Here is a 27,617-nt window from a genome sequence, read left to right on the forward strand (position 1 = left end):
CAATCTTATGTCAGTTGTATTATGTACCTCTCTGAGGTTTTGCCCCGGTTTGCTCTCAAAGGATTCACTGAATATGAGAAGAAACAAATTCTTCAAATGTCTATTTCAATAAACTGTTTTAAAAAAAAAAAGGTTTGAAATATCTTAATTCTCTTTGAATGTGAGATGCTTTTTTAAGGTGCAGAAAAGTGAAGGCCCCTTCTGGAGAAGCAGCATGGCCTAGTGGAAAGAGCACAGGCCCGGGAAGTCCTGGGAGGACCTGGGTTCTAATGCTTACTCCGCCACACTTCTGTGTGACTTTGGGCAAGTCACTTTACTTCTCTGTGCCTCAGTTACTTCACCTGTAAAATGGGGGTTAAAACTGAACCCTGTGTGGGACATGGACTGTGTGCAATCTGATTAGCTCGTATCTATCCCACCGCTTAGAATGGTGCCTGGCATATAGTAAGTACTTAACAAATACCATAAAATAAAAAAATAAGAAGCCTCTCTGACATGAAAAACAAACCTCAAACTCTGTTTAATGTACTAACTTTTTTTTTGACACAACTAAACATTGGCCCGACTAAAGAAAGGCAGAATAAGGCTCTTGAAAGGGAAGAGGCCCGGGCTACCTAGAATGCACGCACGTGTGTGTGTGTGGGTGTGTGTCTGGCACACAGGCTCACGGACGCCAAGGTGCATTTGGTGTCATGAGTCTCGGAGAACCTGCTGATGGGGGGTAAGAACAAGGTTCTGGACACATGCTGTGGTAGAAACTAGACTTTCTTGCTGTCCCGAAGGTTGGACCAAGTTTGCCCGACTGACCCGAGCTTTGACCAATAGCCGGAGTGTGCTGCAGCAGCTGGCACCAATGAACAAAGCGGAGGTGGTCCACAAGCACTCGCGACTAGCTGAGGTAAGCGAGAGGCGAATTTCTGGTTCCTGGGTACCCTGAGTTGGGGTGCTGCTTCCTGGGGCATTGTTCTCCGAGGAACCTTCCCTTTGGCAAAGGCTCTCAATGAAAATTCCCTGGTTCAACTCGGCGGTAAACGACATAGATCCATGAACAAATCAGAGTGACGCGAGTCCACGCTTCCTCGTGGCTGCGTCAGGCTGGGCTCGAGAGCTTGCTCTGGAATAGCCTGCAAAAGCCAGGCCGCCCAGTTGGGTGGTCCACACCTCTTCCATTGTGGTTTGCAGCCTAGAGTGCTGAAATGGTTACAGAAGCAGGCATGGTGGCATGAACATCCAGACTTGACAACTTGGGAAGCGTGGCAAGGGGCCTCTGTTGCTGCCCCAGACTACTGACGTGACTTGAATCTTGGGGCCACGTTTTCCCTGGTCTGTTTCTGAGCGCACCTGAGCAGGCAATCTGGGTGGTGGTGCCAGTTTTGACCAGGAGGGATAATGACATTCACCCCTCTGCCGGTCACTTTCCCCTTAACAAAATTCTCCCCAGCTTCTTCTTACTCTTTGTGCACAAAAGAGCAGTCCCGCTCATTCCGTGTTGCTGTAGGATCAATCGGATTGCTGAGTTGCCAGATACAGTGCTGAACGAGCAGCAGCCTGGTTCCCGGGAAGATAAGTGAGCCTCTGACTCTGCAGCATTTCTTTTTCTCTGTCCTTTTTTTAGGTTCTTCAGCTGGGATCAGATATTCTTCCTCAGTACAAGCAAGAAGCCCCAAAGACGCCACCCCACATTATTTTGCACTATTGTGCATTCAAGACCACTTGGGACTGGGTGATTTTGATTCTCACCTTCTACACCGCCATCATGGTACCTTATAATGTTTCCTTCAAAACCAAGCAGAACAACATAGCCTGGCTAGTCCTGGACAGTGTGGTGGACGTTATTTTCTTGGTGGACATTGTTTTAAACTTTCACACCACCTTTGTGGGTCCTGGAGGAGAAGTCATTTCAGACCCTAAACTGATAAGGATGAATTATCTGAAAACCTGGTTTGTGATCGATTTGCTGTCTTGTTTACCTTATGACATCATCAATGCCTTTGAGAATGTAGATGAGGTAAGCTCCTTCTTTATGTAAGAAACACGAGACAAATTCTCCACTTTCCATGATGGTGGCTTAGTCAAGTGTGCTAACAACCCCCAAATCCCACTGTAACTATTGGAGTTCTCCCCCATCTCGTCCCACGAAGCCTCTTTCCGAGCACCCACCAAGAGTTGTTTCACCCTTTTTTTCTTTTCCTTTGTCCATTGCCTGATAAAGATGCCAACAAGCCACGGGAAGCAGCATAGCCTAGTGGAAGGAACACACGCCTGGGATTCAGAGGACCTGGATTCTAATCTCAGCTCTGCCGCTTGTCTGAGGTGTAACCTTGGGCAAGTCACTTCTCATCACCCCAGTTACCTCATCTGAAACTGAAGATTAAGACTGTGAGCCCCATGTGGGACATGGACTGTATCCAACCTGATTATCTTGTATCTACCCTAGTGCTTAGTACAGTGCCTGGCACACAGTAAACACTTAGCAAATAACATTTAAAAAAATAAAAGCTCCTGAAAACTGCCCAAGGCATAGAAAGGGAGGGACAGAGGAACACATCTAGGTGAAAGCGAGCAAGTAGCCTGGTCCCTGGCCAGGTGAGACTTGGCTACGCTGAATGGGGATAGGGCTGTTTTGCTTTCCACAAATCCCAAGGGGCACTTGCTCTTACGTGACGAGCTAGACAATGGAGAGAGACCTGGGAAGATCCAGTCGAGGCAGAACCCCCAAGGGAGAAACCTCACTGGAGTCTCAGCTCCGTCTGAATCCCGGCCCTCTGGCTTTCTCCCACCTGCCTTAGGGTGCTGTGGGCCAAAAGTTGAAAACCGTAACTGTGTTGAAGCAAGCGTCAATCTTGAAAGGGTCTTAAATTCAGAGCTCCTTAACCTCTAACCGAAGAGCGTTCAAAAGCTTAGGTTTGTCGGGCTAAGCTAATAGGAAGAAACCAATAACCACAGCTAATAACGGAGAAACGAGTCTGACAAAAATCTGTTATTAAAATGTGTTCATAATGATATTGTTGCTAACTTAATTTCCCTACAGGGCCTTCTGTGTCCCCACTAGATTGAACAGATGTAAAAGCTTCCATTATTAACAAATAACCAAAAGAAATCCCCTAAGCTGTCGTTTGAGTGAGCACAGCTAACCGTCCTTCCTTTAGAAATAAATGTCCTCGTGGCCACAGTACTCTCATTCCTAGCCTTGCGATTAGATAAATTCCACAGTATTCTAATACTTGAGTTGGTTTCTGTATTTTTTGACCTGCCTTCCCTGGGGCTCCAACTGGCCCAGAAACTGCCCACTCAGCATGCCCACGATCACCACAGTGGACCCGGACTAGTTTCTGAAAGGCTCCAGGAGCCCCCTGGTCGTGTTTACTCCCTGCCTTCTCCGTTTCCCAGCTGTGTATTCTGCATCTGGAGACTGTCCCTGAATGGGGCATGCAGGGCAGCTGACACCCGGAGTCCCTCAGCACCACCCCCGCCATCCCAAACCCTCCCATGTGCTTGGGCCCACTGGCTCCTGGCAGGACAAAAGATTTGGGCCGAGTCCAGGGCTGGCATGTACCACCAGGTAGTCACCTGGAAATTCTGGCAGCCACTGACAACATGGTGCCAGCTGCCGCCATCCCAGTACTAGTGTATTCAATCAAGGTTTCCCAGTGAGTGCTCCATATGGACTCATTTGAGAGATGGCTCAATGGATGGGAACTCTGGACAGACCGTGCCATCTGTCTAGGCTGGCTAAAGGATCGATGCCCAGGAGGAGGAATATGTCTCCTCTCTTAGATGTGTATTCTGTCATCCCTGGGTGTTGTCAAGAGTCAACCGGGCATCAGCAGTCTCTCCTAAATTCCACTTGAACATGGCTGCTCAGCACTGAATTGCAGAGGCAAGCTCCGCCCTTGGTTGACAGCCCCGTTTCTCCTGCCTGATGGCCCGATGTTCCTCTAGGCAAGGTATATGTGACTGAGGTCCCCATCACTTTTTTAAAGAGGAGGGAGCTCAGAGCAGTTGAAATTCTCTTCCACAAAACTTAGCTTTACCACCTTTCATGAGAAGGCTGTGGTGAGAAGGCCCACAATCATGTTACTTATTCTGATGCTATCAGATGATTTCATTTCCTGAACTCATGGAATTGAAATACCAATGCAAGTGAGTTTGGAATCTGTGCCTTAAGAGTTTCCAGGTTTTGCGTGCTCATTTTAATTGTCGAGCGTAAGCAAGCAAGTAATTGGTAGGTGCAACAGTTGTTTCCAGGGATTTCTCCCCCACCTCCAAGGAGAGCAGCAGTGTGGGCTCTGTGGTCACACAAGGGAGTTGCTCACAGCTCAGGTATACCTGACTCTTTCCAGCTCCAAACAGACTGTCTCAAGAGGCAGCAAGAGGTAGTGGAGATGGGGTCCAGACCCAGAACAACGAACAAAGGCTTCTGTTGGTAGCTAAGATGCAGACTGGTGGAATGACTTTGAGGAAGACTCACACACTTTCTTAATTCTGAAGTAGACGCCTCCCTTTCCTTTCTCTCCGAACCCCCGCGCTCTCTGCCCCCAGGGCCATCCTGAGGCCAGCTAAGTTCTGGGTGTCACACGTTCTGGGGAAAAACCTGTGCAGCAAGGAGGCTTTATCCCAGCCCTAAACAGCTGGATTGTTTTGCTTACACCCTCCTCACCCCAATCTGATTTCCCTAACAAAAAGCATGACACAAGGACACTGCTGGAGAACCCGTCTCCTTCTGGATAACGTGGGGACGATTTCCGAGCAGTGTTTGGCTATGGGGTGATTTCGCTGGCTCACATTTTGCTCTTATTACCCGACTGAGTCCCTGAAGCCGCCTGCCCCCATGTGAACACTCACTAATCCTAATGTCTGTCTGTTGGAGAAAGGTATGAACCGTTCCCTCCATTTTGTTGTCTTCTTCCTGGGACAGCTAACGTTACTCATGGAATCAATCAGTCGGTAGTATTGAGTGAATGCTTACTGTGTGCAGAGCATTGTTCTGAGCGCTTGGGAGAGTACAGTATATCAGACTAGGTAGAATGTTCCCTCCCCACAACGAGCTTACAGTCTAGAAAGGGGAGCAGTCTTTCAGCAAAACAACCCTACCACCCATGATAAACTCAGAGTTTAAAATCTAATTTTCTAAAGCATTTCACAGGCTAGCCTTGCTGGAGCAAAGCTTTTTGTCTTTGCTAACTTCTGCTGCGCTGAGCAAAAACAAGTTAAATCTGGCCTATTTTTGTTAGTCCAGAGTTTCAGGAAGAAAGGTAGAATTTTAAAATTCCAGATGATTTTGTGGTCAGTTATTTTTTGAGAGGAATCGATTGTGTTTGGGAAAATCCATCTCATTTCTACTGGTGTTAATGGGATGCCAAATGGTGTCATTAAATTCTGACCTCAGACAATCCTAAACTGTCACCGGAAGGAACGGAATATGCTTTTTTAAAGAAGATCATCTGGCTTGAGTCAGAGTAATTACAGTATTTTGTGCCCTTTGTGAAATTACCTTGGTTGGACCAATAGTGTTTTGATTTTTCAAATACTCTAATGCATATTGATGAGCAACAGGACACCAACTTGTGGTTCCATGACAAAAGGCTTGCATCAACTGGCAGATAATTTGTAGGATTGGGAACTCTACAATATAGTTAATAATGGTGGTATTTGTTAAGTGCTTACTGTGTGCAAGGCACTCTTCTAAGCGCTGGGGGGGATACAAAGGAGATCAGGTTGTCCCATGTGGAGCTCACAGTTTTAATCCCCATTTTACAGATGAGTAACTGAAGCATAGATGTTAAGTGTCTTGCCCAAGTCACACAGCTGGCAAGCGGCGGAGCCGGGATTAGAACCCATGACCTCTGACCCCCAAGACCGGACTCTTTCCACCAAGCCACGCTGTAGTTAGTGGTATTACAATGTGATATAAATATAAACATGGTATTTGTTGAGCATTGATTAGGTGTCAAGCACTGTTCTAAGTGCACTGGGTTGAATATAGGATAATCAGGTAGGACATAGCCCCTGTCCCACATGGGGCTCACAGTCTAAGTACTGGGAGAGAATAGCTATCGAATGCCCATTTTACAGTTGAGGCAGTTTAGACCCAGAGAAGTTAAGTGATTTGCCCAAGGTCACACAGCAGGCAAATAGCGAAGCTGGGATTAGAACATGGGTCCTGTGACTCCCAGGCCCATGCTCTTTCCACTAGTCTATGCTGCTCCACTAGAATATTTTAGAATATATCTGCTAGCAGATAAAGCAGTGAGTGGCCGGGGGGCCATCTTTGATGGTTCAGGTGGGATAGAGGAGAAGTGGTCCTCAGTCATGCTCTCTCTCTGGGAGTGGCTACATAATATGATCACGCCAGAGCTAGGATTTGGGTAAATCATTTGTGTTCAAAATTGTTCAAGGGTTATCTGCCCGCTATTTGACTCCTAGGAGAGAAGCAGCGTGGCTCAGTGGAAAGAGCACGGGCTTGGGAGTCAGAGGTCATGGGTTCGAATCCCGGCTCGGCCACTTGTCAGCCGTGTGACTGTGGGCAAGTCACTTGACTTCTCTGTGCCTCAGTTACCTCATCTGTAAAATGGGGATTAACTGTGAGCCTCACGTGGGACAACCTGATTACCCTGTATCTACCCCAGCGCTTAGAACAGTGCTCTGCACATAGTAAGCACTTAACAAATACCAACATTATTATTATTATACAAAATGAATAAAGGAGCAGGATCCTGTAAGGAACTGGTCAATACAGAGCAGACCAAGAAGTAGAATTTAATCCAAGAAGACCCAAAGCAGCAACAGTTCGAGGGCCAAAAATAGGAAAAGCAGGAGTTGTATTTGTATTTGGTATTTGTTAAGCGCTTACTATGTGCCGAGCACTGTTCTAAGCGCTGGGGTAGACACAGGGGAATTAGGTTGTCCCACGTGGGGCTCACAGTCTTAATCCCCATTTTACAGATGAGGGAACTGAGGCACAGAGAAGTTAAGTGACTTGCCCACAGTCACACAGCCGACAAGTGGCAGAGCTGGGATTCGAACTCATGAGCCCTGACTCCAAAGCCCATGCTCTTTCCACTGAGCCACGCTGCTTCTCAGGATGTTCCAGGATGCTGAAGGAAACTAGCCACATACAGAGGGAAAGAATACTTTCTCTTGGGTGTTTAGAAGAGCATTAACTCTCGTGGTAGAGCATAGGTTTGTGTGAAGCTCTGGAGGTGAGAGGTGGAATTCCGGGGAGGTTAGGAGAGCTGGGATTATCTGCCAGGGGATAGAGGAACTAAAGAGTCGACATGCTGTGTTAGAGGATGGCTTAGGCTTGCTGCATGGGGAATTGGATGCTAAGTGGTATTAGTGGAATAGCAAGACTAGATGAAAATTGGTTAGAATAGAATGGATGGGAAATGCTAGGGCTAAAGAATGAATTCTAATGGAGCTCCCACCCTGGAGTGGAGCTCTGGTCAAATAAAGTAGCCAAGAGCTAGAAGCATGAAAATATATAGCTATTTTACACTGTAAAAATAATTATGGGACTTGTTAAATGCTTACTATGTGCCAAGCCCTGTTCTAAGCGCTGGGGTAGATACGAGTTAATCAGGTTGGACTCGGTCCCTGTCCCACATGGGGCTCACACTCAATCTCCATTTTACAGATGAGGTAACTGAGCTCAGAGAAGTGAAGTGACTTGCCCAAGCAGACATGTGGCAGAGCCAGGATAAGGACCCAGGTCCTCTGACTCCCAGGCCCATCCTGTATCCACTGAGCCATGCTGCTTCACTATAGTTATGTGCATGTATCTAGCCATTTTGTGACGACGGGGACATTGATGTGTGATGTCGATGATTGGTGTGGAGCCTGCCCAGCTGTATTTTTTTGCTCTAGAACATTTCTTTTCATATTCTAAGATGCCCAGGCTCCCAACACAGCACTCTGCTCATGGTACCTGCTCAGGAAAGGCTGTTGATGATGTCTGCTCCGGTGGAACAAGTCCAGAGGTGGGATGTGGGGAGGGGTTGGCCAGGCATGTAGACCGAGTGTCATCCGTTTGGGAGCGTCGGTCAAACTGAAGAGTTTAGCGGGGCCCAAGCTGTTCTAGACCCTCGTACTGCCCGCCCACCGGAAATAAGTGCCGTGTTCGAACAGAACTGTGCCCCGGATTTGTTACCTGAGAGATTTCACCAGATTCCATTAGAATCTCAATCTGCGTAGTTCCGGCAGGAAGTACCTGGCTTGTGCCGATGTCTTAGTCTGGCCAGTTTTAATCCCATTAAATCCCCCGGGCATCCTGCTCCATCTGCCTGTGGCTCAGTTGCTCTCAATAATCTCCTGTTTTCAGCACATCTGTTCATCCGCCCTGTCCAGGTCATTGATTCACTCTTTGACCTGATGCTAGTGTCAGTGCCTAGACCACAACCTCTTTCTGTCCTGGCCACGGGGTCTTCACCGCTGGCTCCAGAACAACTGTACCCCCCGTACCATTGCCACATTTCCTTAGTAGTCCCTAATGTGTAAATTTGCACAAAGCCTTTGGGAATTCCAGTGAAGAAACATGCCTCCCTCTTCTTTGAGCATGTGCAGGACTGATTGACCAACTCTCATTGTTCTACTGTTTGGCCCTCTCACACCCCAGAGGAGTGGATCAATGGAGCCTCCCACGGGGAACCTTGATGAGCCCGGTGCTGAGGCTTGGGGGCCGAACACCTGAACGGAGGAGTTCACGAAGGCGCCGGCGGTTTGGGCAGTGACGCTGCCACTTCCAATTCCCCACCCGCAGTTCCCACTGGGGCAGAGGGGGCAACAAGTCGGGAGGGCCGGAGTGGGGGCCGGGGGTGTGCAGAGTGTGGGAAAGTGCTCGGCCATGGGTTTTTTTGTTTTGTTTTTTTTAACAAGCCAGACCCGCTTATGGCCGCTGGGACAGGAGCCCGATGCCGATGCCGTGCCGTAGCACTGTAGACCAGCAAGCGGTTTCCTGGGCTGGTGTCTCAGGATTTGTTGCCGGGGCCTTCACCGCCCACATAGGCCCTGCTGGTTTCAGGATTCCTGGTGGACCTGACCATCACAAGAGATGCTGCAGGCGGTTCTGTAGTCAGAAACCACCCTTCTCACTTCTGGCCCTTTCACCCCCATCACGGGAGGGATGAGGTCAGGGACGGGGAGGAGAGAGAGAGACTGACTTTGGGGGATTGGCTTTTATATCTTAGAGTGTAATGGGGTAAACCAAGCTGCATTTCGTATGGCACATTTGAGAGAATGTGTGGAGTAAAAGCAATAAAAAACTACGTTTTCTTCCCCAGTTCCACGATTTCAGACTGAGAGGGTTAGCAGCCCCCTTTGAGGGCGGGCGTGTAAAGTGAACGGCGCCGAACAGGCAGTGGGACCCAGATGCCATGGAACTAGATTTACACAGGAACCTCCTGGATGTTCGCTGTCTCAGCATCCACTCTCGGTCGCAGGAGTTGAGGGAGCATTGTCCCTCCCTGCAGATTGAGCCCACCCAGTCAAAGCCCGATGATTGTATGCTTTAAAATTCTCTTTCTCTGGAGGAAAAAGTTGGCTCCAAGCTTTATATGTTTAAGCCTTCACATTTCCATCTTCGTAAGTCCACTTTTCCTCCCGCCCCTGCAAGTCTTTTGTACCCTAGAATCACAGGTACTTAGAGCACAGGCCTGGAAGTCAGAAGGACCTGGGTTTTGATCCTAGCTTTGCCTCTTGTCTGCTGTTTGATCTTGGCCTAGTCACTTCACTTCTTGGTGCCTCAGTTACCTCATCTGTAAAATGGGCATCAGTACCATGAGCCCCAAGTGGGACATGGACTGTGTCCAACCTGCTTAGCTTGTATCTACCCCAGCGCGTGGTACAGTGCCTGCCACATAGTAAACACTCAACAAGTACCATAAAAAGGGAACGAGGCCTAAGTTCCTCAACGGTAAGCCTGTTACTCAGTTTTTGGGGTTTAACCAGTGCTGCGTGTTTAGAAATGACTCTGGCACTGTGGGGAACCCCTGCAGCTGAGCTGGGAGTTGCTAGGGGAGGAGGCGCTTGAGCGCCAGGAGTGGCGAGTGGGCTGTGTTGGCGGGCATGGCTCCGCACACGGTAAACGCTCATTAAATCCGATGGATTGGTTGACGACCTCTGTTTCCTTGCAGGGCATCAGCAGCCTCTTCAGCTCCTTGAAGGTGGTGCGGCTTTTACGCCTGGGTCGTGTCGCGCGCAAGTTGGACCATTACCTGGAATACGGGGCGGCCGTCCTGGTGCTCTTGGTGTGCGTGTTTGGCCTTGTGGCTCACTGGCTGGCGTGCATATGGTACAGCATCGGGGACTACGAAGTCATCGATGAAGTCACCAATACCATCCAGAGAGAGAGCTGGCTCTACCAGTTGGCGCTGAGTATCGGCACCCCCTACCGCTACAACATCAGTGGCTCTGGGCAGTGGGAAGGCGGACCCAGCAAAGACTCGCTGTACATATCCTCGCTCTATTTTACCATGACCAGCCTTACGACGATAGGATTCGGAAACATAGCTCCAACTACAGACGGGGAGAAGATTTTTTCTGTGGCCATGATGATGGTTGGCTGTAAGTCACTTGGTGTTTCTTCTTCTTTGCTCGTTCCCCGAACTGTCATTCTAGAAGAGGCGTTGGTTGGCGTAAGGCGTTCAGGTTGTAGCGAGGGTCTCAGTAGGATTCGGAAACATAGCTCCAACCACGGATGGGGAGGTTTTTTTCCTGTGGCCGTGATGGTGGTTGGCTGTAAGTCATTTGGTGTTTTTTCATCTTTGCTCTTAACCAGAATTTTCATTCTAGGATAGATGATGGATGTGTAAGGTGATCAGGTTGTAGTGAGGGTCTCAGTTTTCTGTCACTCGATTGGCAGCGATTTGCACATTTACGAGCTGGCCTGGTCTCCACCCAGAGAAGGGGGGTGTCCCCTGCCACCCTTTTCTGAGAGCCCCTCCCACCAGCGTCCTCTGTCCAGAGACGGGCCACAACCCGCTATCGCTGCCGCCCAGCTTTTCCCCAGCTACCGGGGCTTGGCGGTCCTCCAGTCGGGTCCCCAGAATCTGCAATTCCACCGCCTCCTTTCTTCCCAGGTGTGTCTGCCCCTTCAGCAGTGAGGCCCAGTAGATAGAGCTGAGGGGCAGTCAGAAGGACCTGGGTTCTAATCCCGACTCTGCTGTGTGACTTTGGGCAATTCACTTCTCTGTGCCTCAGTTCCCTCCTCCGGAAAATGAGGATTAAGACTGAGAGCCCCCGGTGGGACCGTGTCCAACCCAGTTATCTCATATCTACCCCAACTCTTAGAACAGTGCCTGGCATATAGCAAGCACTTTAACAAATACCACAATTATTATTATTGTCGGAGTTGGGGCCCCAGAGGCTGGACTTGGGCCGGCTCTCCTCCTGCCTCTCCTGTTATTCTTACTCCCCTTTCCTCCCCTCATCGAGCACAGAGCCTGTGTGCCAGGTGTGTCCCTAATGAGCGTCCCCAACACATGTTCTATCACAGGCCAGACAGAACTCTACCCGGGTTTCCTTCCGCAAAACTCAAGGCAATCAGTCCATCCAGATCCATCCAGTTGCGCCTGGAGGTTTCTCTGGGCCTTCACCCCCACGATCTGAGGAAAGTGTGGGACCGTAGAGGATTTGATTTGAGGTCAGCTGCTCCCACATTCAGCCTTGTCTCTGGCTCGCTGTCTGACTTGGAGCTGTTCACCAAACCTCTCAGAGCCGAAAGGGAAAAGATCATCTAACTTCCCTTCAAAGGGTCATTACCAGAATAAGCAGATTAGTGCCTCTGCAGTATAGAGAGTATGGGAAAAAAGGGCAGAGCCAGTATATGTTTTAGGGACAGCGGTAGAACCTTGTGTTGGACTGTCTTCAGGATCAGTGCCGTTAACTTAAATGGTTGCACTGAGCGTATATTAGAATCTCGGAGAAATGAGGGCATTATGGAAACGTCATTGTTCATATTAAAAACAAATGTGAGGATTATTTATCCCTTAAGAGCCACAGGTCACGAACAAGACCCACTATACAACAGGAAGTAGCACACGATGCTGATATTTTATGCCTGAAATGAATAGAATGAGATATATGTATATATGTCTATACGTACATAAGCACATAGACACATACACACACGCACACGTTATATGCACATATACATATTTATGTGAAAGGCCGATGTGGGACCCCCAAGCCTGGCCATATTGTGTATGTGCACATACACACACACACTTCCCCATGTTGTGTTGCTGTGTTTGATGTCTGCAGCACCTGTTGCCATTTTGTGTCTCACCGCTTTGCCTCTAGTTCCTTGAGAAGCTTTTGCTCAAAAAAGAGCCGATTCTTGAAGAACGGTACGCTCACCATAAAGGGAGAGGTTTTTGACATATTTCTGGGTTTTTTTTCCATTTTCTGTGCAGTTCCTCTAAAATGGCAATCTGAACAGGTAGGTTTAATGACAGACTTTGTGGAAGGGCACTCCCCCACGGCACCCTTAGCTGAAAGTCCGTCCGGCTGCAGGCGGTGTCAGCACTGACCGACTGTTATGCTGCTGCCTTTGGGAGTCAGTGGACTTCTAATTAAAATCAACTAACATCCTTTAAAAGATTTAAGCTAGTTTTGCAGTGTGATCCTGTAACAAGTAAGAAAAGACATTTGCAAATTAAGATCCAGGTGTCTGATCCCTGAATCTGGGCTTCCTGCTTCCAGCTAGGAGAGTTTTGGGTCCTTTTGCCGGGAGCCAGGAGGCACTGTTCCCACCAGTCCGTGGGGCACTACGGCCCCAGAACGCAGCCATCTGGCTGCTGGTGTGCCCAGCCTGTGGGTTGCCGCAGCACACCGTGGTTCATCTTAGAGCACAGTGGCGCCAGGTCCTTGGGCATCTGTAGCCCGTCCAAGAGCACATCAGCTTGGCAGCTGTGGTGCCCAGTCCGTGGACCATGGCAGCACACTGTATTATGGCCCGGAGCAGATGTGTGGGGTTTCGGGTGCAGCTTTCCCTAAGATTCAGCCTTGTTGCTTTTTGTCTTGACATATTTCATGCAGCTCATCCGTAAATTACTTCAGAAAAGCAACCCCTAATCTAGTCTCTATTCAGCAACCACGTTTTCGCTTTAAAAATACATTCTGTCTTTTTCCTAATTTAAAAAAAAAAGGCAAGAGAATCCTGCAGTGTCAGAAAAGGAAACCATTTGCCTGTTGGAGATTTGCACGGTCTTGCACATAACTGTGCCCAGGGGCCGTGATGGTATTTGTTGGACTAGAATAGAGAATATTAATTGAGTTTGTTACAGATTGTACATTACTGGGAGTAAAACAATGTGGGCCGGTAAAGTCTCTGATCTCCCTGAAATCTGGATTAGCTGCTGAGGCCAGCAGCAGATGTGGGCTTCGGGCCCAGATTAGGGTTGAAGGTATGCACTTATCAAGGTATGTGTTTGTTCTTTGAACGTGTGGCACTGTCCTCAGTGAATTGTGAAGCTGCCTGGCCTTGTGGATAGAGCATGGGCCTGGGCCTGGGAGGCAGAAGGTCCTGGATTCTGATCCGGGCTCTGCCACTCGTCTGCTGTATGACCCAAGGCAAGTCTGTTCACTTCTCTGTGCCTCAGTTGCCTCATCTGGAAAATGGGGATTACACTGCGAGGCCAATGTAGAACAGGGACCGTGTCCAACCCGATTTGTTTGTATTCACCCCACCGGTTAATATACATCCTTGGACATAGTAAGGATTTAGCAAATACCAAAATTATTATTAATTATTAATTGTGGCGTGGTTCCATGACTCCAAGGATCCATCAAGCTCAGTGCCAGGGAAAAGGGCCCGAATAGCAGCAGAAGAGGTGAATGAACGGAGCGACTACCCTTGTTTTTTTGTTTTGTTTGTTTAACGGTACTTGTTAAGTGGTTACTATGCGTCAATCACTGTTCTGATTGGTGGCGTAGGTACAAATTAACTAGGTTGGACAGAGACCCCGTTCTGCATGGGGGCTCAGTTTAAATAGGAGGGAGACAGGCATTGAATCCCCACTGCCATCCTCTATCTGGTCACCCCCACCTCCTGCAATCAATCAGTGGTATTTATCGAGCGTTTCCTGTGTGTAGAACACTGCCCTAAGCTCTTGAGAGAGTATAACACAGCAATATAACAGGTACATTCCCTGCCCACAACAAGCTTACAAACCATCCTAGAGCAGTTTACCTCACCGTTTCTTGAGACCGGCACAGGGCCAGCGGGTAGCCTGGAGCGGCCAGTGGATACTGGCCTCTGTGGAGGACTGGCAGGCGGGGTGGGGAGATGCTGGCATCGATTGCGGAGCGAAGCCCCCCAGTGGTACCCAGACTGGGTTCAGCGTCGGAGACCAAGTTCTGCTTGGCACCACAGATAGGGCCTTCACCCGTCTGGGACGTCGCACTCCTTCCTGGCCATCTGCCTCCTGGGAACCAGGGAATGTAGGCATTTGTATTGAGGACACACTGATCAATTTCTTGTGAACCAGAACAGTTCGGTCCATAAATAATTTAATAGCTAGTCAGAGCCCTTGGCCTCTTGGGGTGTTAAAAATGCCAGTCTGGGTGAAGAAGCAGTTTGGGCCCAACTCTGCTTTCCTTCTCCACTGATGCCAGTTGCTGGGAAGGTTGCTGGAGGATGAAGAGGGAGCTTGGCCTCCCCTTTGAGGCTGGAAGGATGACAGAGCCAATGAGCCAGGAGTAGGTTCCCAAATGGGCTGGGCAGATCCAGGTGTCAGAGAGAGATGTAGACGCGTGTGCCCTGTTACCTCTCCTCTCTGCATCGGGCTCACCGCTGCCACATCTGACAGGCCACGGACAGCCACCATGGCTAAAGCGGGCCCCTCGGGAACCTCCACTCTTGACCGTGGTCTCCGCCTTGCATCTGTCTGCATGCCTCTGAGGTGGGGTGGGGGATTGGACCCCCTGCGGGAGGGGAAAAAAGCCAGTCTTCCCAGACTCTGCCAGCCACCCCCTTCCTCGGAAGCCAGAGAGTTAGCAAGGTGGAAGGACGCTGTTTGGCCTGAATAATAATAATGATAGTGATAATTGTGGTATTTAAGTGCTTACTATGAGCCAGGCACTGTACTAAGCACTGGGGTAGCTATAGGCTAATCAGGCCGGACATAGTCGCTGACCCACATAGGGATTACAGTCTCAATCCCCATTTTACAGATGAGGTAACTGAGGCACGGAGAAGGTAGGTGATTTACCCATAGTCACACAGCAGATCGTGGTGGAGCCGGGAGTTATTCGGCCCCTTGCCTCCGTGGCTGGAGCAGGGAGGTGTCAAGCTTCCGGACCTGGCGTTGGCCAACATCACAGATCCCACAAGTGGGCCGTGTGACAAGAAATGAAGTCTGATGCGCTCGTCTCTTGGCTGGCTTGTTAGGAGACCGTACGGCCTCATGGGTACCTTCAGATTTTGCAGGTCAGCGTGTTACGTGGGTTCCTGCTGTGTCCTTGTTCCAGATGCCCCACAGACACGCGGTTCGGCAGTAGCTGAGGTCGGAAGAGCTCGTGTGTCTCTGCGGGAAGCACATTTGCTGCTCAATATTTTTGAAAAGTGTCTCTGGCAGTTCTGGGAAGATGGATCTGAGGTCAATTGTTGTATAAGCCTAACTTTTAATATCTCTCTCTGATTTTTAAATGGATTTTCAGAGGAAGAGAGGTGTAGAATAAGCCAGGGGAGGGGAATGGTGTTTTGCACCGTCAGATGCGGATCACTGTCCCTTGAGACAAAACTGCCAGCGGTGAGTTAAAATCCTGCGCCACGGCGGCGACGTCACCGTGCGCGTAGTCCACCCTGGAGGAGTTGAGTCTTTCCGAGCCGCTGGGTCCGCTCGAAGCTTGGGCATCTTCCACTTTACACTGGGCCTGGGTACCAGCTGGGCAACTGGAACTCCATCCCTGCTTCTGTGCCCACCCCTGTACATGCCAGGAGAACCTTCACCTGCTAAGATGCCTTCAGCTATATCACTGATAATTTCATCTCTCAGAGGACCAAAAGCCTCCAGTGTCAATAATCTGACACTGTTCATAGGGAAATGCTAAAAGCACCAGTGTCCAAGCTGGAATGTTGACCTGGCTGATCATTGGACAGGGAAACACAGAGAGCAGAGCCACCTGCCCAATCAGCTGAACCCAACCTGAGCAGCAATAAGGGCCGTGTCTCCAGGCAGCTTCGGATGAAAGCTCGGAAAGGGAGTCACCCTTTCACCATCTCTCCCTCTGCCCATTACAGTCAGGATTCTGGTGGTGTCGGGCCCGCCAGCAGGTCGTAGGCTTAACCAGGGCAGCAAAACTGCCTTCACGCCACCCGCCTCCCCCCACCATCCCATCCCTCCCTACCGCCGCTGGAGACCGCCGATCTAGGCATCGGCACTGAGGACAAACCTATGGGAGGAGCAGCCAAGCGCTCGGCCCGGGGCCCTGCCTGCTGCTCGGTCTGTGGAGATGTCTCTCTGGCCAACTAGAACGAGGCTTGGAAGCGTTGTGGCTCAGTAGATAGTGGGAGTCAGAGGACCTGGGTTCTAATCCTGGCTCTGCCACATGTGTGGTGTGTGACCTTGGGCAAGTCACTTCAGTTCCCTGGGTCTTAGTCACCTCGTGTAAAATGGGGATTAAGAGTGTGAGCCCCATGTGGGACGGGCGCTGTGCCCAACCTGATTAACTTGTATCCACCCCAGTGCTTAGAACAGTGCTTGGCACATAAAGCTAAACAAGTACCATTATTATTAATAGTATTATTAGTAGTAGTAGTAGTAGTATCATGGGCAGACTAGCCCCCTCTCTCTCCAGAAAGCCCAGGATAAAGAAAAAGCATTTTTCTCAGCCGCCAAATCCGCAGCCAGCAAGGAGATCCCTTTACGCTGTCTGCTTCCCTGCATCAGTGGACAGAGACGGCGCGGCTCAAGTGGCCGAACGCGGCAGCAGCGGCGTTCGGCTCGCGTCGCTGAGATTTCCCCGGCGCGGTGCCAGCTGGAGCCCTTGGTGGGGTGGGCTTCTTACGGGAAACTGTCCGGTGGCAGCTTCCGGAGAACAGATCGTCTCTTCCTGCTGCCTGTCTTCTTGGGCAGGTGCTCCTAGAACATACCCTGTCACACGTGGGAAGGGAGCGTCTGGGGGGGTGTGACCCAGGGCTTTGAGGCAGTCTTCACCCAATCAAGGGAAAAGAATTTCCCCAAGGATTGGGATCACATTCCAATGCAAGCTGCCAGCTGTATTAGGCAGTCAGTCGTATTACTTGAGCACATATTGGGTGCAGAGCACTGTACTGAGCTCTTGGGAGAATACAATATAACAAACACATTCCCTGCCCACAACGAGCCTAAATCTAGAGGAGGAGACAGATATTAATATAAATAAATTACATATATTTACATGAGTGTCGTGTGGGGTGAGAAGGGGGTTGAATAAAGGGAGCAAGTCGGGGAGATGCAGAAGAGAGTAGACGAAAGGGAAAAGAGGGATTAGTCAGGGGAGGCCTCTGGGCCCTCGGTAAGGCTTTGAAAGGGCGAGAGTCATTGTCAGATATGAGGAGGGAGGGCGATCCAGGCCAGAGGCAGGATGTGGGCAAGATGTCAGAAGCAAGATAGATGAGATCGAGGTACAGTGGGAAGGTTGGCATTAGAAGAGCAAAGTGTGCAGGCTTGGTTGTAGTAGAAGAGTAACAACGTGAAGTAGAAGGGGGCAAGGTGTTTGAGTGCTTTTAAAAAAAAAAGGTGTTGGTATTTAAGCGCTTACTATGTGCAGAGCACTGTTCTAAGCGCTGGGGTGGATTTACAGGGTAATCAGGTTGTCCCACATGGGGCTCACAGTCTTAATCCCCATTTTACAGATGAGGTAACTGAAGCACAGAGAAGTTAAGTGACTTGCCCAGCGTCACACAGCTGACAAGTGGCAGATCAGGGATTCGAACCCATGACCTCTTACTCCCAAGCCCGGGAAGCAGCTTGGCTCAGTGGAAAGAGCCTGGGCTTCGGAGTCAGAGGTCATGGGTTCGACTCCCGGCTCTGCCACTTGTCAGCTGTGTGACAAGTCACACAAGTCACTTAACTTCTCACTCTGTGCCTCAGTTACCTCATCTGTAAAATGGGGATTAACCGTGAGCCTCACATGGGGCAACCTGATTACCCTGGATCTACCCCAGCGCTTAGAACAGTGCTCTGCACATAGTAAGCGCTCAACAAATACCAACATTATTAATTCCACTGAGCCATGCTGCTTCTCTTTTAAAGCCAATGGTGAAGAGTTTGTGTTGGACATGGAAGTGGAAGGGCAACCACTGGAGGTTCTTGGAGGAGTGTGAAAACATGGTGTCCTGCTTGGCTGTGTGGAATAGGAGCCCAAGATGACCCGGGGCCTGGCCCTCTGGGCCGGAAATGGGGGCTGGGGAGGGAAGCATTAGAATTGCTGGGTGAAGCTTCTCATTGCCTGACTTTCTTTCACCAACTCTGTTATATTGTATTATCCTACTCTCCCAAGCAGTCAGTACAGTGCTTTGCACAAAGTAAGCACTCAGTATGAGTAATTGATCAATTTCTTTCCCTCCTTGCAGTGGGCAGTAGTAAAGTGCTTCCCATTTAATAAAAACGATGGTGCGTAGAATTCGGCCACCCATTTTCAGTTTCTAATCTCTTCCCCTACCACGGGGCCTGTAAATTTCCCCACTACCTTGTAAATTCCTCGAAGCCAGGGACCTTCTCGGGCAAGTCCCCATGACTTAGAGCCATAGGTTTGTGAGGCCCACTGTGCCACTGAGGGCACTTGTTTTCTGCGGCACCGTAGTCTCCTCGAGCTGCCGTGTACCAGAAACCGGATTCTGCCGGGGTGATAGTAATTAGTTTGCCTGTCGTTGTCGTGTTTAATAAGTATTCTGTGATGTGAATGCAAGAGAAGGCCAGGAATGATAAGTGAGGAGAATCAAACATCGCGACCCCTGCTGGGCTTGTTTCAGCCCTTGGACTCTCTGGCCGTTGTGTGTGCACAGTTTCTTCTTAATTGTTTAGCACTTATACAGAAGCAACAGCATGTTTATAGAGGCACGTGAGTTTATATTCTGGTGAGCGGTTGCCGGCCAACACCCTGGAAATCTCCCAGGCTCCGGTGTGGAGACCGTGTGCCGACACAGCTCGGATGAAGAGACACCGGAAAGCAACCTTGCTTAGGGAAAAGGGAAAAAGACCGGTAATCAGGAGACCCCTGTGTGGGCCTAGCACTGCACTGGTCTGCCAGGTGACCCCGGGCAACTCACTTCATCTCTCTGCACCTCCGTTTCATCCTCCGTAAAATGGGGGCAGATACCTGTTCTTCCTCCATCTTAGGCTGTGAGCGTAAGAGACTGGGTCTGATCTTAATAATAATAATAACTGTGGTATTTGTTAAGATGTTACTATATGCCAGGCACTGTACTAAGCACTGGGGTAGATACAAAGTAATTGGGTTGGACACGGTCTCTGTCCCACACAGGGCTCAGTCTTAATACCCATTTTACAGATGAGGTAACTGAGGCACAGAGAAGTGAAGTGACTTGTCCATGGTCACACTGCAGACAAGTAGTGGAGCTGGGCTGATAATCTCGTTTCTACTGTAGCACTTATCAGTTTATTAAGCACTTACTATGTGCAGGGCACTGTACTAAGCACTCGTCACAGTGCTCCATATAGTAAGTGCTTATTATTATTATAATAACATTTAGGACCTACTTTGTGCCAAGCATTAGGGTAGAAAAAAAGATCATCAGAGTGGACACAGTCCCTGTCTCTCACAGGGCTCACAGTCTTAAAGAGATAGGGAGAAGAGGCATTGTATCACCATTTTGTAGTGGATAAAACTGAGCAACAGAGAGGTGAAGTGATTTGCCCACGGGCACATAGCAAGTAAGTGTTGGAGCCAGAAATAGAACCCAGTTCTTCTGACTCCCAAGCACATGCTCTTTCCACTAGGCCACACCACTACACTGAAAAAGAAAAGAAAGTGAGGAAGTAATTCCAAGAGGGTTTCTAGCCATCTCTGGGCTCCAAGGTGATGCTTTCGATGGTGGTGTGAATGTGTCTGGGCGGGGGAGGGGGTGGAGAGACTCTCTACTGATACCAAAGCCCGATAATGCCTTCCAACTTTTGTGGTCTCCCGGTTGTCCCTCGTTGGCATGTTGCATTCATTACCTACTGTGTCTGGAGCTCTTTGTCTCTCTCCCTGTTGGTGCCGAAACGTTCTTGAAGACTCGGACTGCCGAGTGTCAGACTGCTTGACCATCTGCCAGTCTCCCAGCCGCCCAGCTCTGTGCTGTCTCACCTGTGGTTTTGCTTCATCGTCTCTTTAAAGCTTTTCTCCTGTCCCCACTTGTCAGACCCCCATTTCAGCTATCCCTAGAGCACACCTGTTTGTTCTCCTGCTGTGTCCGTTCTTCCAGGCGGGGTTCAGCGTGGCGGGGTTCAGTTTGGCTGGGTTGTTTTAGAGCATCATGGCTCACCCGCAAGGTCTTGGACTAGTTCATCGAGTGGGATGATTTCATCCCCGCTACATCCGTTGGATCTGCGCAGCCCAAACGGTGAGGAGGAGTAAGATGTGCTCCGTGAGTACAGGCCAGCTGGATTGTTCAGGCCTCCAAGTGGATTTTTGGCAGGGGTGATTGTGTCAGGAAGGTCAGTAGGAGCAGAAGGCTCAGCACTCAGCCACAGGCGTTAGGAAGATTGGGCAGGTCCCATAAATTCTCATCATTGATTCTCCAATTATTATTATTATTATTATTATTATTATTAATGACTATTATAATAATTGTGGCATTTATTAAGGGCTTACTATGTGCCAGGCACTTTACTAAGCTCTGGGGTGGATACAAGCCAATCGGGTTGGGCACGGGCCCTGTTCTCCACGGGGCTCACAGTCTCATCCCCCATTTTCCAGATGTGGTAACTGAGGCCCAGAGAAGTGACGTAACTTGCCCAAGGTCACACAGCAGACGGTGGTGGAGCTGGGATTAAAACCCATGACCTTCTGACGCACATGCCCTATCCACAACGCCATGCTGCTTCGCCAGTTGGTGAGCCAGGGTGACGGGGCAGTCGTACCAGCCCACCTGAGCTGATTAGCCCAGCCTATGGGTTCTGGAAGCCTGAACGGAGCTTGGTCATTGACTGCCCGTGTCCATGTGACCGTGCCCCTCCATCCACTGAAGCATGCGAGGAGCATTTTCTTAATTGAATTAAAGATCTAGCAGGGACGGATCTAGGGCGCGACTCCCATCGCTGACGTTGGATGTGCGGCAAGGCCCGAAACCAACCGAAACAGGCCTGAGTGCAGGAGTTACAGTCTCCTGTAATAATGAAAGCTGGCCCAACATAAGTATCTGCTACGTGGAAATGTTTGCTCACGGTATCTAGAGGACAAAAATAGAATTCAATTTTAGCTGAGGGTGTATTTAGAGAGTTTGCGAAGGAAGAAGGAATAAGAGGGTAAAGGAAATGATTTCTAAATGAATGTTAAATATGTGGTTTCTTACCACACATTGGGTTGTGTGAAATCTGTTATGGTTTATTGATAAAATGAAATGGCTATGTGATTTAAACTTGAGATAACAAAACCAAGTATGTGGATTTAAAGATGCAGTGTAGACTAATTCAGGGGAGTGCCTAAGCCTCCCCCTGCAGTGAGTCCCTCCCTCCTCCTAGAGTGGTGGTCCCCTCCCTCCAGCCAACTCTAGTACTGTTTTCATACTCTCCCGAGTGTCTGGTTCAGTGCCCAGTACACAGAAATGATCGATAAATACCATTGCTTAATTGATTGGAGAAACTGTGGTGTGTTTCCAGGGTGAGTTTTCCCCAACCCGCTTGTGCCTGACTGGAGAAAGGGAAGGTCTGGGCAGACTGGAAAAGGAAACAGAGACTTGCACTCACTATGAACTGTGGCAAAGGAAGGTGCTTCATCAACCCAATTAGTAAAGTACAATTCTGCACTCCAAAATTTCAGAAGAATTCACTTCATTATTGTCAAGTTTTCTCAGTATCAATGGCTGAGGCCTCTTAGGGCTTTATCAGTGATCTCGTGCCCTGATTCCTCCCATCCCTCTTCCTACCAAACACTTCTTGGCCCAGCCCTGAACACCGTAGCCTCATCGTGTTGACTGGCTCTGCTCGGGGTCCCAGAGGGGCCAGAAAATATCCTTGTCCCCCTCCTGAGGCCCTGCTGACTGTATCCCTGATCCTGCCCTTCCCCAGCCTGAGACTCAGAGCCAAGGGACTCTGGACCGGCCTGACCTGGGGCTCGGAACCAGAGGGCTGAGGGCCGGCCTGGTCTAGGTCTCGGGACCAGAGGGCTGTGACTGGCTCGAGTCCACGCAGGGCTCTGGAGTGCCTTGTCCGCCTGACGATGGAGAGCTGTGGACGCCGGGGCCAGCTGTGATCCATGGAGCTCAGTTCACCTGTGCTTGACCTGAGCCTCTATTTGGATTCAGCGGGACCCGGGCTCAGGGATGGGAATTGAGCAAACGGTTTGCCTGAAGTTCGTCCCTTCGGCACCTCCTGCCCCTGGGCAGTCCATTTGCGGTGGAATTTTTGCATCAGTGTGTTTAGGGTCTGGCAGAGCCAAAGCCAGTTTTGCTCACCAGGTGATGTCACACAGCTGGTGCAGGGAAGGAACGTCTGTCTCCATCACTTAGAGATCAGCAGGACTCAGGTTTCGTCTTGGCTCGTACATTTGATCCTCTTAATCTTCCTTCTCAAATCAAAGTTTTCTAACGCTACTTTTTTGTTATGATATTTGTTGAGCGCTTACTCTGTGTCAGGCACTGTTCTAAGGCCTAGATGCAGGTCAGTTGGGTCAGAAACAGTTCTGTCCCTCAAGGGGTTCACCGTCTAAGAAGGGTGCAGGGAGGGCGGGGGGTGGAGGAGGAGAAACCGATATTAAATCCCCATTTTACAACTAAGAAAACTGAGTCACAGAGCAGCTACTTGCCCAAGATGACAGCAGGCAACTGACAGAGCCAGGATGGGAACCCAGGTCCCCTGACTCCTAGGCCCATTGCGGTTTCCACTAGGCCACGCTCCTCCTGTTGTTTCCCCTTCCTCTTGTCAGTACTGCTTCTCAGCCTTCAGAGTCTCAGATTCTCAAAGCCTAGGTTTCTATTGAGGTTCTGACACTTTGTTTGTCAGTTCAGTGGAAGAAGCACCTTGGAGATAAGGCATGTTTAATTGGTTTGGTTCTGTTACAATGAGACCAATTGGGAGACTTTTCCCCTGGAGTTAATTGCTTCTTCCATTGTGATGTGGGAATCGCGCTTCCTGATGAAAGAGCCTCCTGGCACAGGGGAAAGCAGGTTAGTTAAGGCACAGCAGGGCACGGGAGGGTCCGGGAGGCAGGAGAAATGCAGTGGCTGTTCCCATCAGTGGGGTGCCGTTTGAGCCCTCCCTTCCTCCCCTCAATCCTAGACCGTATGACTCTAGCCTGCATGGGTCAGTCAGCCACTGGGGCGTCCTGCTAAGTTCATTGGAGTGGACCAGGAAGAAAGATGGGGATCCAGAGAAGGAGGAAATAAAAGAGAGAAGGCGAAACAATTTTCTTGGGAGCCACCTCCTCAGCCACCACTCCCCAGCTCTGTCCTGTTGCCCCCACAATCCCACCGGTCAGTAGAACCGCAACCCAGGTTGGACGAGACTTCCATAGTCTCACCCATGGCCGGCCAATGGCAAGACCTAAGGGTTTTCTTTTAGGGTTGGAGAGATCCAAAATGGTGGCCTTGCAGCCATCTCGCTGTGTGTAGTCCACACTCCCTTAAAGTCCTTCCCAGCTCCTTCCCAGCCCATGTACACAAACCTTGAAACATTGGCATCTACCAGCCCCCACCCCCACGTCCCCCGCCCGGGGCTCTGCCTCCCTTGCTGCAATTCTGTGGATTCTCCGCACTGGCTCAGCTCGGAGTTGGGCTGAGGCAGCTGAGTGTGCAGTTCAGCGAAGGCAGTTCCAGGCGGGTCACAATGCATTAGAGGAAACAGCTCAAACACGAACTGTTCTTTCTCTCCATTCTGGGTGACGGTTTGGGGTCCGGTGCGGCTGGTGAGAATGTCAGATTGTTTTGTGTCTGGCGCCGACGGCTCCAGGGCGCGACCGGCAGTCCCTGCGGAGTGAGGATCAGCTATGGTCCCCTCTGCAGAATCGGCTCCCATTTGGGACACCCGGTTTCTAGTTGCATTTTGTGAACCCAGACATCAGCAGGAAAGCTGCGGGTTTGGTGCCCCCAGTCCCTGCTGAGCTCTCCCAGTTCCCCAACTGATGGAAAGGGGGGCACGGGGCTGGGTGCAGTGCAGCCTGCAGCTCTTCCTCTCTCCCTCGCTGTGTTGGATGTGATGACAGCTGTAGTCAGCCTTGCCCAGCAAGATGAGTCTTTCCTTCAAGTTACTTACGCCCTGGTGTGCTCACTGCGTGCAGGGCTCCGGGGAAGCAGAAGCTAATCAGATGAGATTCGGCCCTGGGCCCTCAGTCTGAGGACCCATCCCGGGGAGCGATGAACAAAAGGAAGTTACCAGTCCATGATCGCAACCGTCACATATCTAGGTGTGGTGCACTTGGTTCTCCCGGGATTGCAGGCTACGTTCTCAGTGAATCCCAGCTAAAGGAACACTCGCGTTTTCGTGTTGATGGAGTCTCCCATTGGGAATTGCCGACCACCCTAAATCTTGAGACTTCAGGGCCGGGAATCTGTGTGGAAGAACTATGTATGTCACTGGTGTTAATCACTCTCTAGTCCCTGCCTGCCATATCCTGGGAAACTTCCTCCTCAGCTGGCAGGTCCCTGTGATAGGTTGGATCACATCGGGTGACCCGTTCCAAGTTAGGAAACTTAGGTGTTTCTTTCCGTCTCTCTCTCTCTTAGGCTCCTTGTACCTTCATGTGCTATCTTAATTTCAACTCCCTGTTTTCACGTCATCTCCCCCTCCCCCTTCTCCCCCAACCCTCCAACCTTGATCCCGTGCTCAATGAGCTGAGTTCTCTGGGCCAAGATTATTCCCGGAAATTTTTCATCTCTCTTTTAATCTCTTGTCCCTTTGGAAGAAAAAGCCTCATTACAACATGGAAGTTTGGGGGCTTTCAAAAAGAGATAACTGCAAGTTTCTTGTGCTGTCTCGCCACAGAGACAGATCAGCTTCAATGAGGAGTCACCCTGAGTAACGCGATTAAATGGTTATTAGCGGTTTCTATTTTTGACCACGTGCTGTGCATCTGAGAGTTGTTTGGTTTTCATTAACAAATGTAATTTTTGTAATAACCTTGGATATATTTTTCAATTAAGAGAAACATTTAGAGAATTGTTAATCTATGCTTAGGGAAATCTGCATTTGTTCCCAGCCTGAATTTGTCAGTTAACCAGGGTCGATTTCCTTGCCCAGAGATGCAAGAATTGGCCACGAGAACTGGGATAATTTGACAAGCTTGTGTCTAATCCAGATGTGCGTGTCCACCCAGGGAGAGCAAGGACGCGTTGCTGCTTTCAGAGCCGGAGAATGGAGGGCTATTAAGTATCCTCACGCTCCTCCCCATGTTTCATTATTACTGGTATCTCAAATTTAATACCAGCAGTATTATTTGACTTGAGTGAGCGCTGAAGAACGTAAATCAAAGCGCCGTTGAGCCCTTATCAAAATGATTCTGTTCCGTTTCTCACTGCCTCACTACATCTCAAAATTGTAGTTTGGAAAGTGTCCCATCTCATACCTTCGCATAGAGCAAGTGCTTAATGAATGCCATCATCAGTGTTGTTATGATCATATAGACCTGAGCCCAGTCCCTCAGCCATTTAAAAATCTGCAGCAAAATCGTTCAGACAAAAATAGAAGGGTTTTCCAACTTCACTGGTGATTTTGCTCCAGGTCGGGGGACACGGAAAACAACTCATCCTTCCAGGAGAAAGCAAACGTTGAGCAAGCACCAGTTCCTCATGTTGGTTGGAGATAGCGCATGGCTTGCCAACAGGAAACATCAAGGCTTTAGGTTAGGCTAAAATAAAACCAGTGTGGAAATTTGGGCTTCTCAGTGAAGCCATATATTTTCTCGGCTATAATTTCCTCTGAAGTAAGCACCTTCTGTTCAATCTGGGCTCATCTGCTCAGGGAGAGTAGAATGAGAAGGAACCTAGTGAAAATGGCTTTGAGTTTTCTGTTCCGTTTTGCTTGGATTTCTGAAAGAGAATCTCTGGAGCGGAGGGTGGCCTGGAAGGGTGGAGAAGTATTGGCCAGAGTGAAGTTCCTGCGGGAGAGACCGTGGCATTTATCTTTGTCCCCCTGGATCTTTGCTTCTGGCACAAACCCACCGGGTACCCACAGAAACCTTTTTAAAGGGAAATCTGGCTAACCACACTCCGCAGTCTCAAAGGCTCTTGGCAGAGTGAGCTAGACCCCAGGGATTTGCTTAATTATTGCAGCCACATTACCTAGAGCAGATGACGAAAAGTAAGCACACTTGGAGTCTGAATTGGATAATTGGATATAATTCATGTAAATGAACTGGAAAAAGAAAGCAAATTGCAATGAAGTAAAATTTGAGAGATTTTGCAAAGGGCTCCAATCAAAATACTACCCCCCCCAACCCCCCAAAAAACCCAAATGCCCGCGATTCATAAAAATGGTGGTATTTGTTAAGCGCTTACTATGTGCAGAGCACTGTTCTAAGCGCTGGGGGAGATACAGGATCATCAGGTTGTCCCACGTGAGGCTCACAGTCTTTATCCCCATTTTACAGATGAGGGAACTGAGGCCCAGAGAAGTGAAGTGACTTGCCCACAGTCACACAGCTGACAAGTGGCAGAGCCGGGATTCGAACCCATCATTATTGGAGAAGCAGCCTGGCCTAGCGAAAAGAACATGGGCCAGAGAGACGGCACCCGGACTCCATTTCCAGCTCTGCCACTTGCCTGCTGTATGACCTTGGGTAAGTCACTTGATTTCTGTGCCTCAGTTTCCTCATCCGTAAAAGGGGGATAAAATACCCATTCTCCCTTCCCCTTAAACTGGGATTCACTTGTGGATTAGAGACCCAGTACAGTGCTTGGCACATAGTAAATGCTAAACAAGTATTATTATGATTATTCTTTCCCAAAGGGAATCTGGTTACCTGATTGAGGATTTAGTCCTCAATTAGGTGTAATCCATAGGGAATTTTTTAAAGGTAATTGAAGAGGGATGACCCTGCCCTGAGATGAACAATGGTATTGTGAATCAAATGGTGGTCTTGGGGTGAATCCATGAGAAGAGCAAGAGATGTTCTGCTCTGGACTCATTCGTAGTGGGGTAGAGGAAAAGGAATCTTGTGAAATGCAGCAGAACTGCAGTTGGAGTAATTGGAAGCTCATCAGTGGGAATCAGGAAGTCCCAAAGCTTGATGAGTGAGGGGAAGCCAGTATATGCTGCATAAAGTAAGGTTTTAGATTTGATGGAGACTTGGGCCCCCACTCTGTCCACCCTTTATTTGCTGAGCTCCAAACCTTCATCTCTCCGTCAGACTAAGCCCAAGTTCCTGTTTTCATTTCTACCAAGTTGCTCGTGGAGTTTGGGGCCCACGTTTGAGTGACAGCTAGCATAGCTATAGAGTCCTTCCAGCCAATGTCCCCTGACTGCCCTCCCCTCCCCTCC

At 49.5% G+C, this 27,617-nt stretch overlaps 1 protein-coding gene across 1 annotated transcript in view; it reads left to right on the plus strand.

The window, feature by feature from the left end:
• KCNH5 (potassium voltage-gated channel subfamily H member 5) overlaps window positions 1-27,617 on the plus strand; it is a 94,982-nt gene that overhangs the window by 39,388 nt on the left and 27,977 nt on the right. Inside the window, 3 exon segments of the mRNA XM_039914112.1 lie at window positions 783-898; window positions 1,616-2,008; window positions 10,131-10,560. Of these exon segments, the coding sequence (XP_039770046.1) occupies window positions 783-898; window positions 1,616-2,008; window positions 10,131-10,560 (939 nt within the window).

This window comes from Ornithorhynchus anatinus, chromosome 14 (genome assembly GCF_004115215.2).
Source record: "Ornithorhynchus anatinus isolate Pmale09 chromosome 14, mOrnAna1.pri.v4, whole genome shotgun sequence".
Lineage (NCBI taxonomy): Eukaryota > Metazoa > Chordata > Mammalia > Monotremata > Ornithorhynchidae > Ornithorhynchus > Ornithorhynchus anatinus.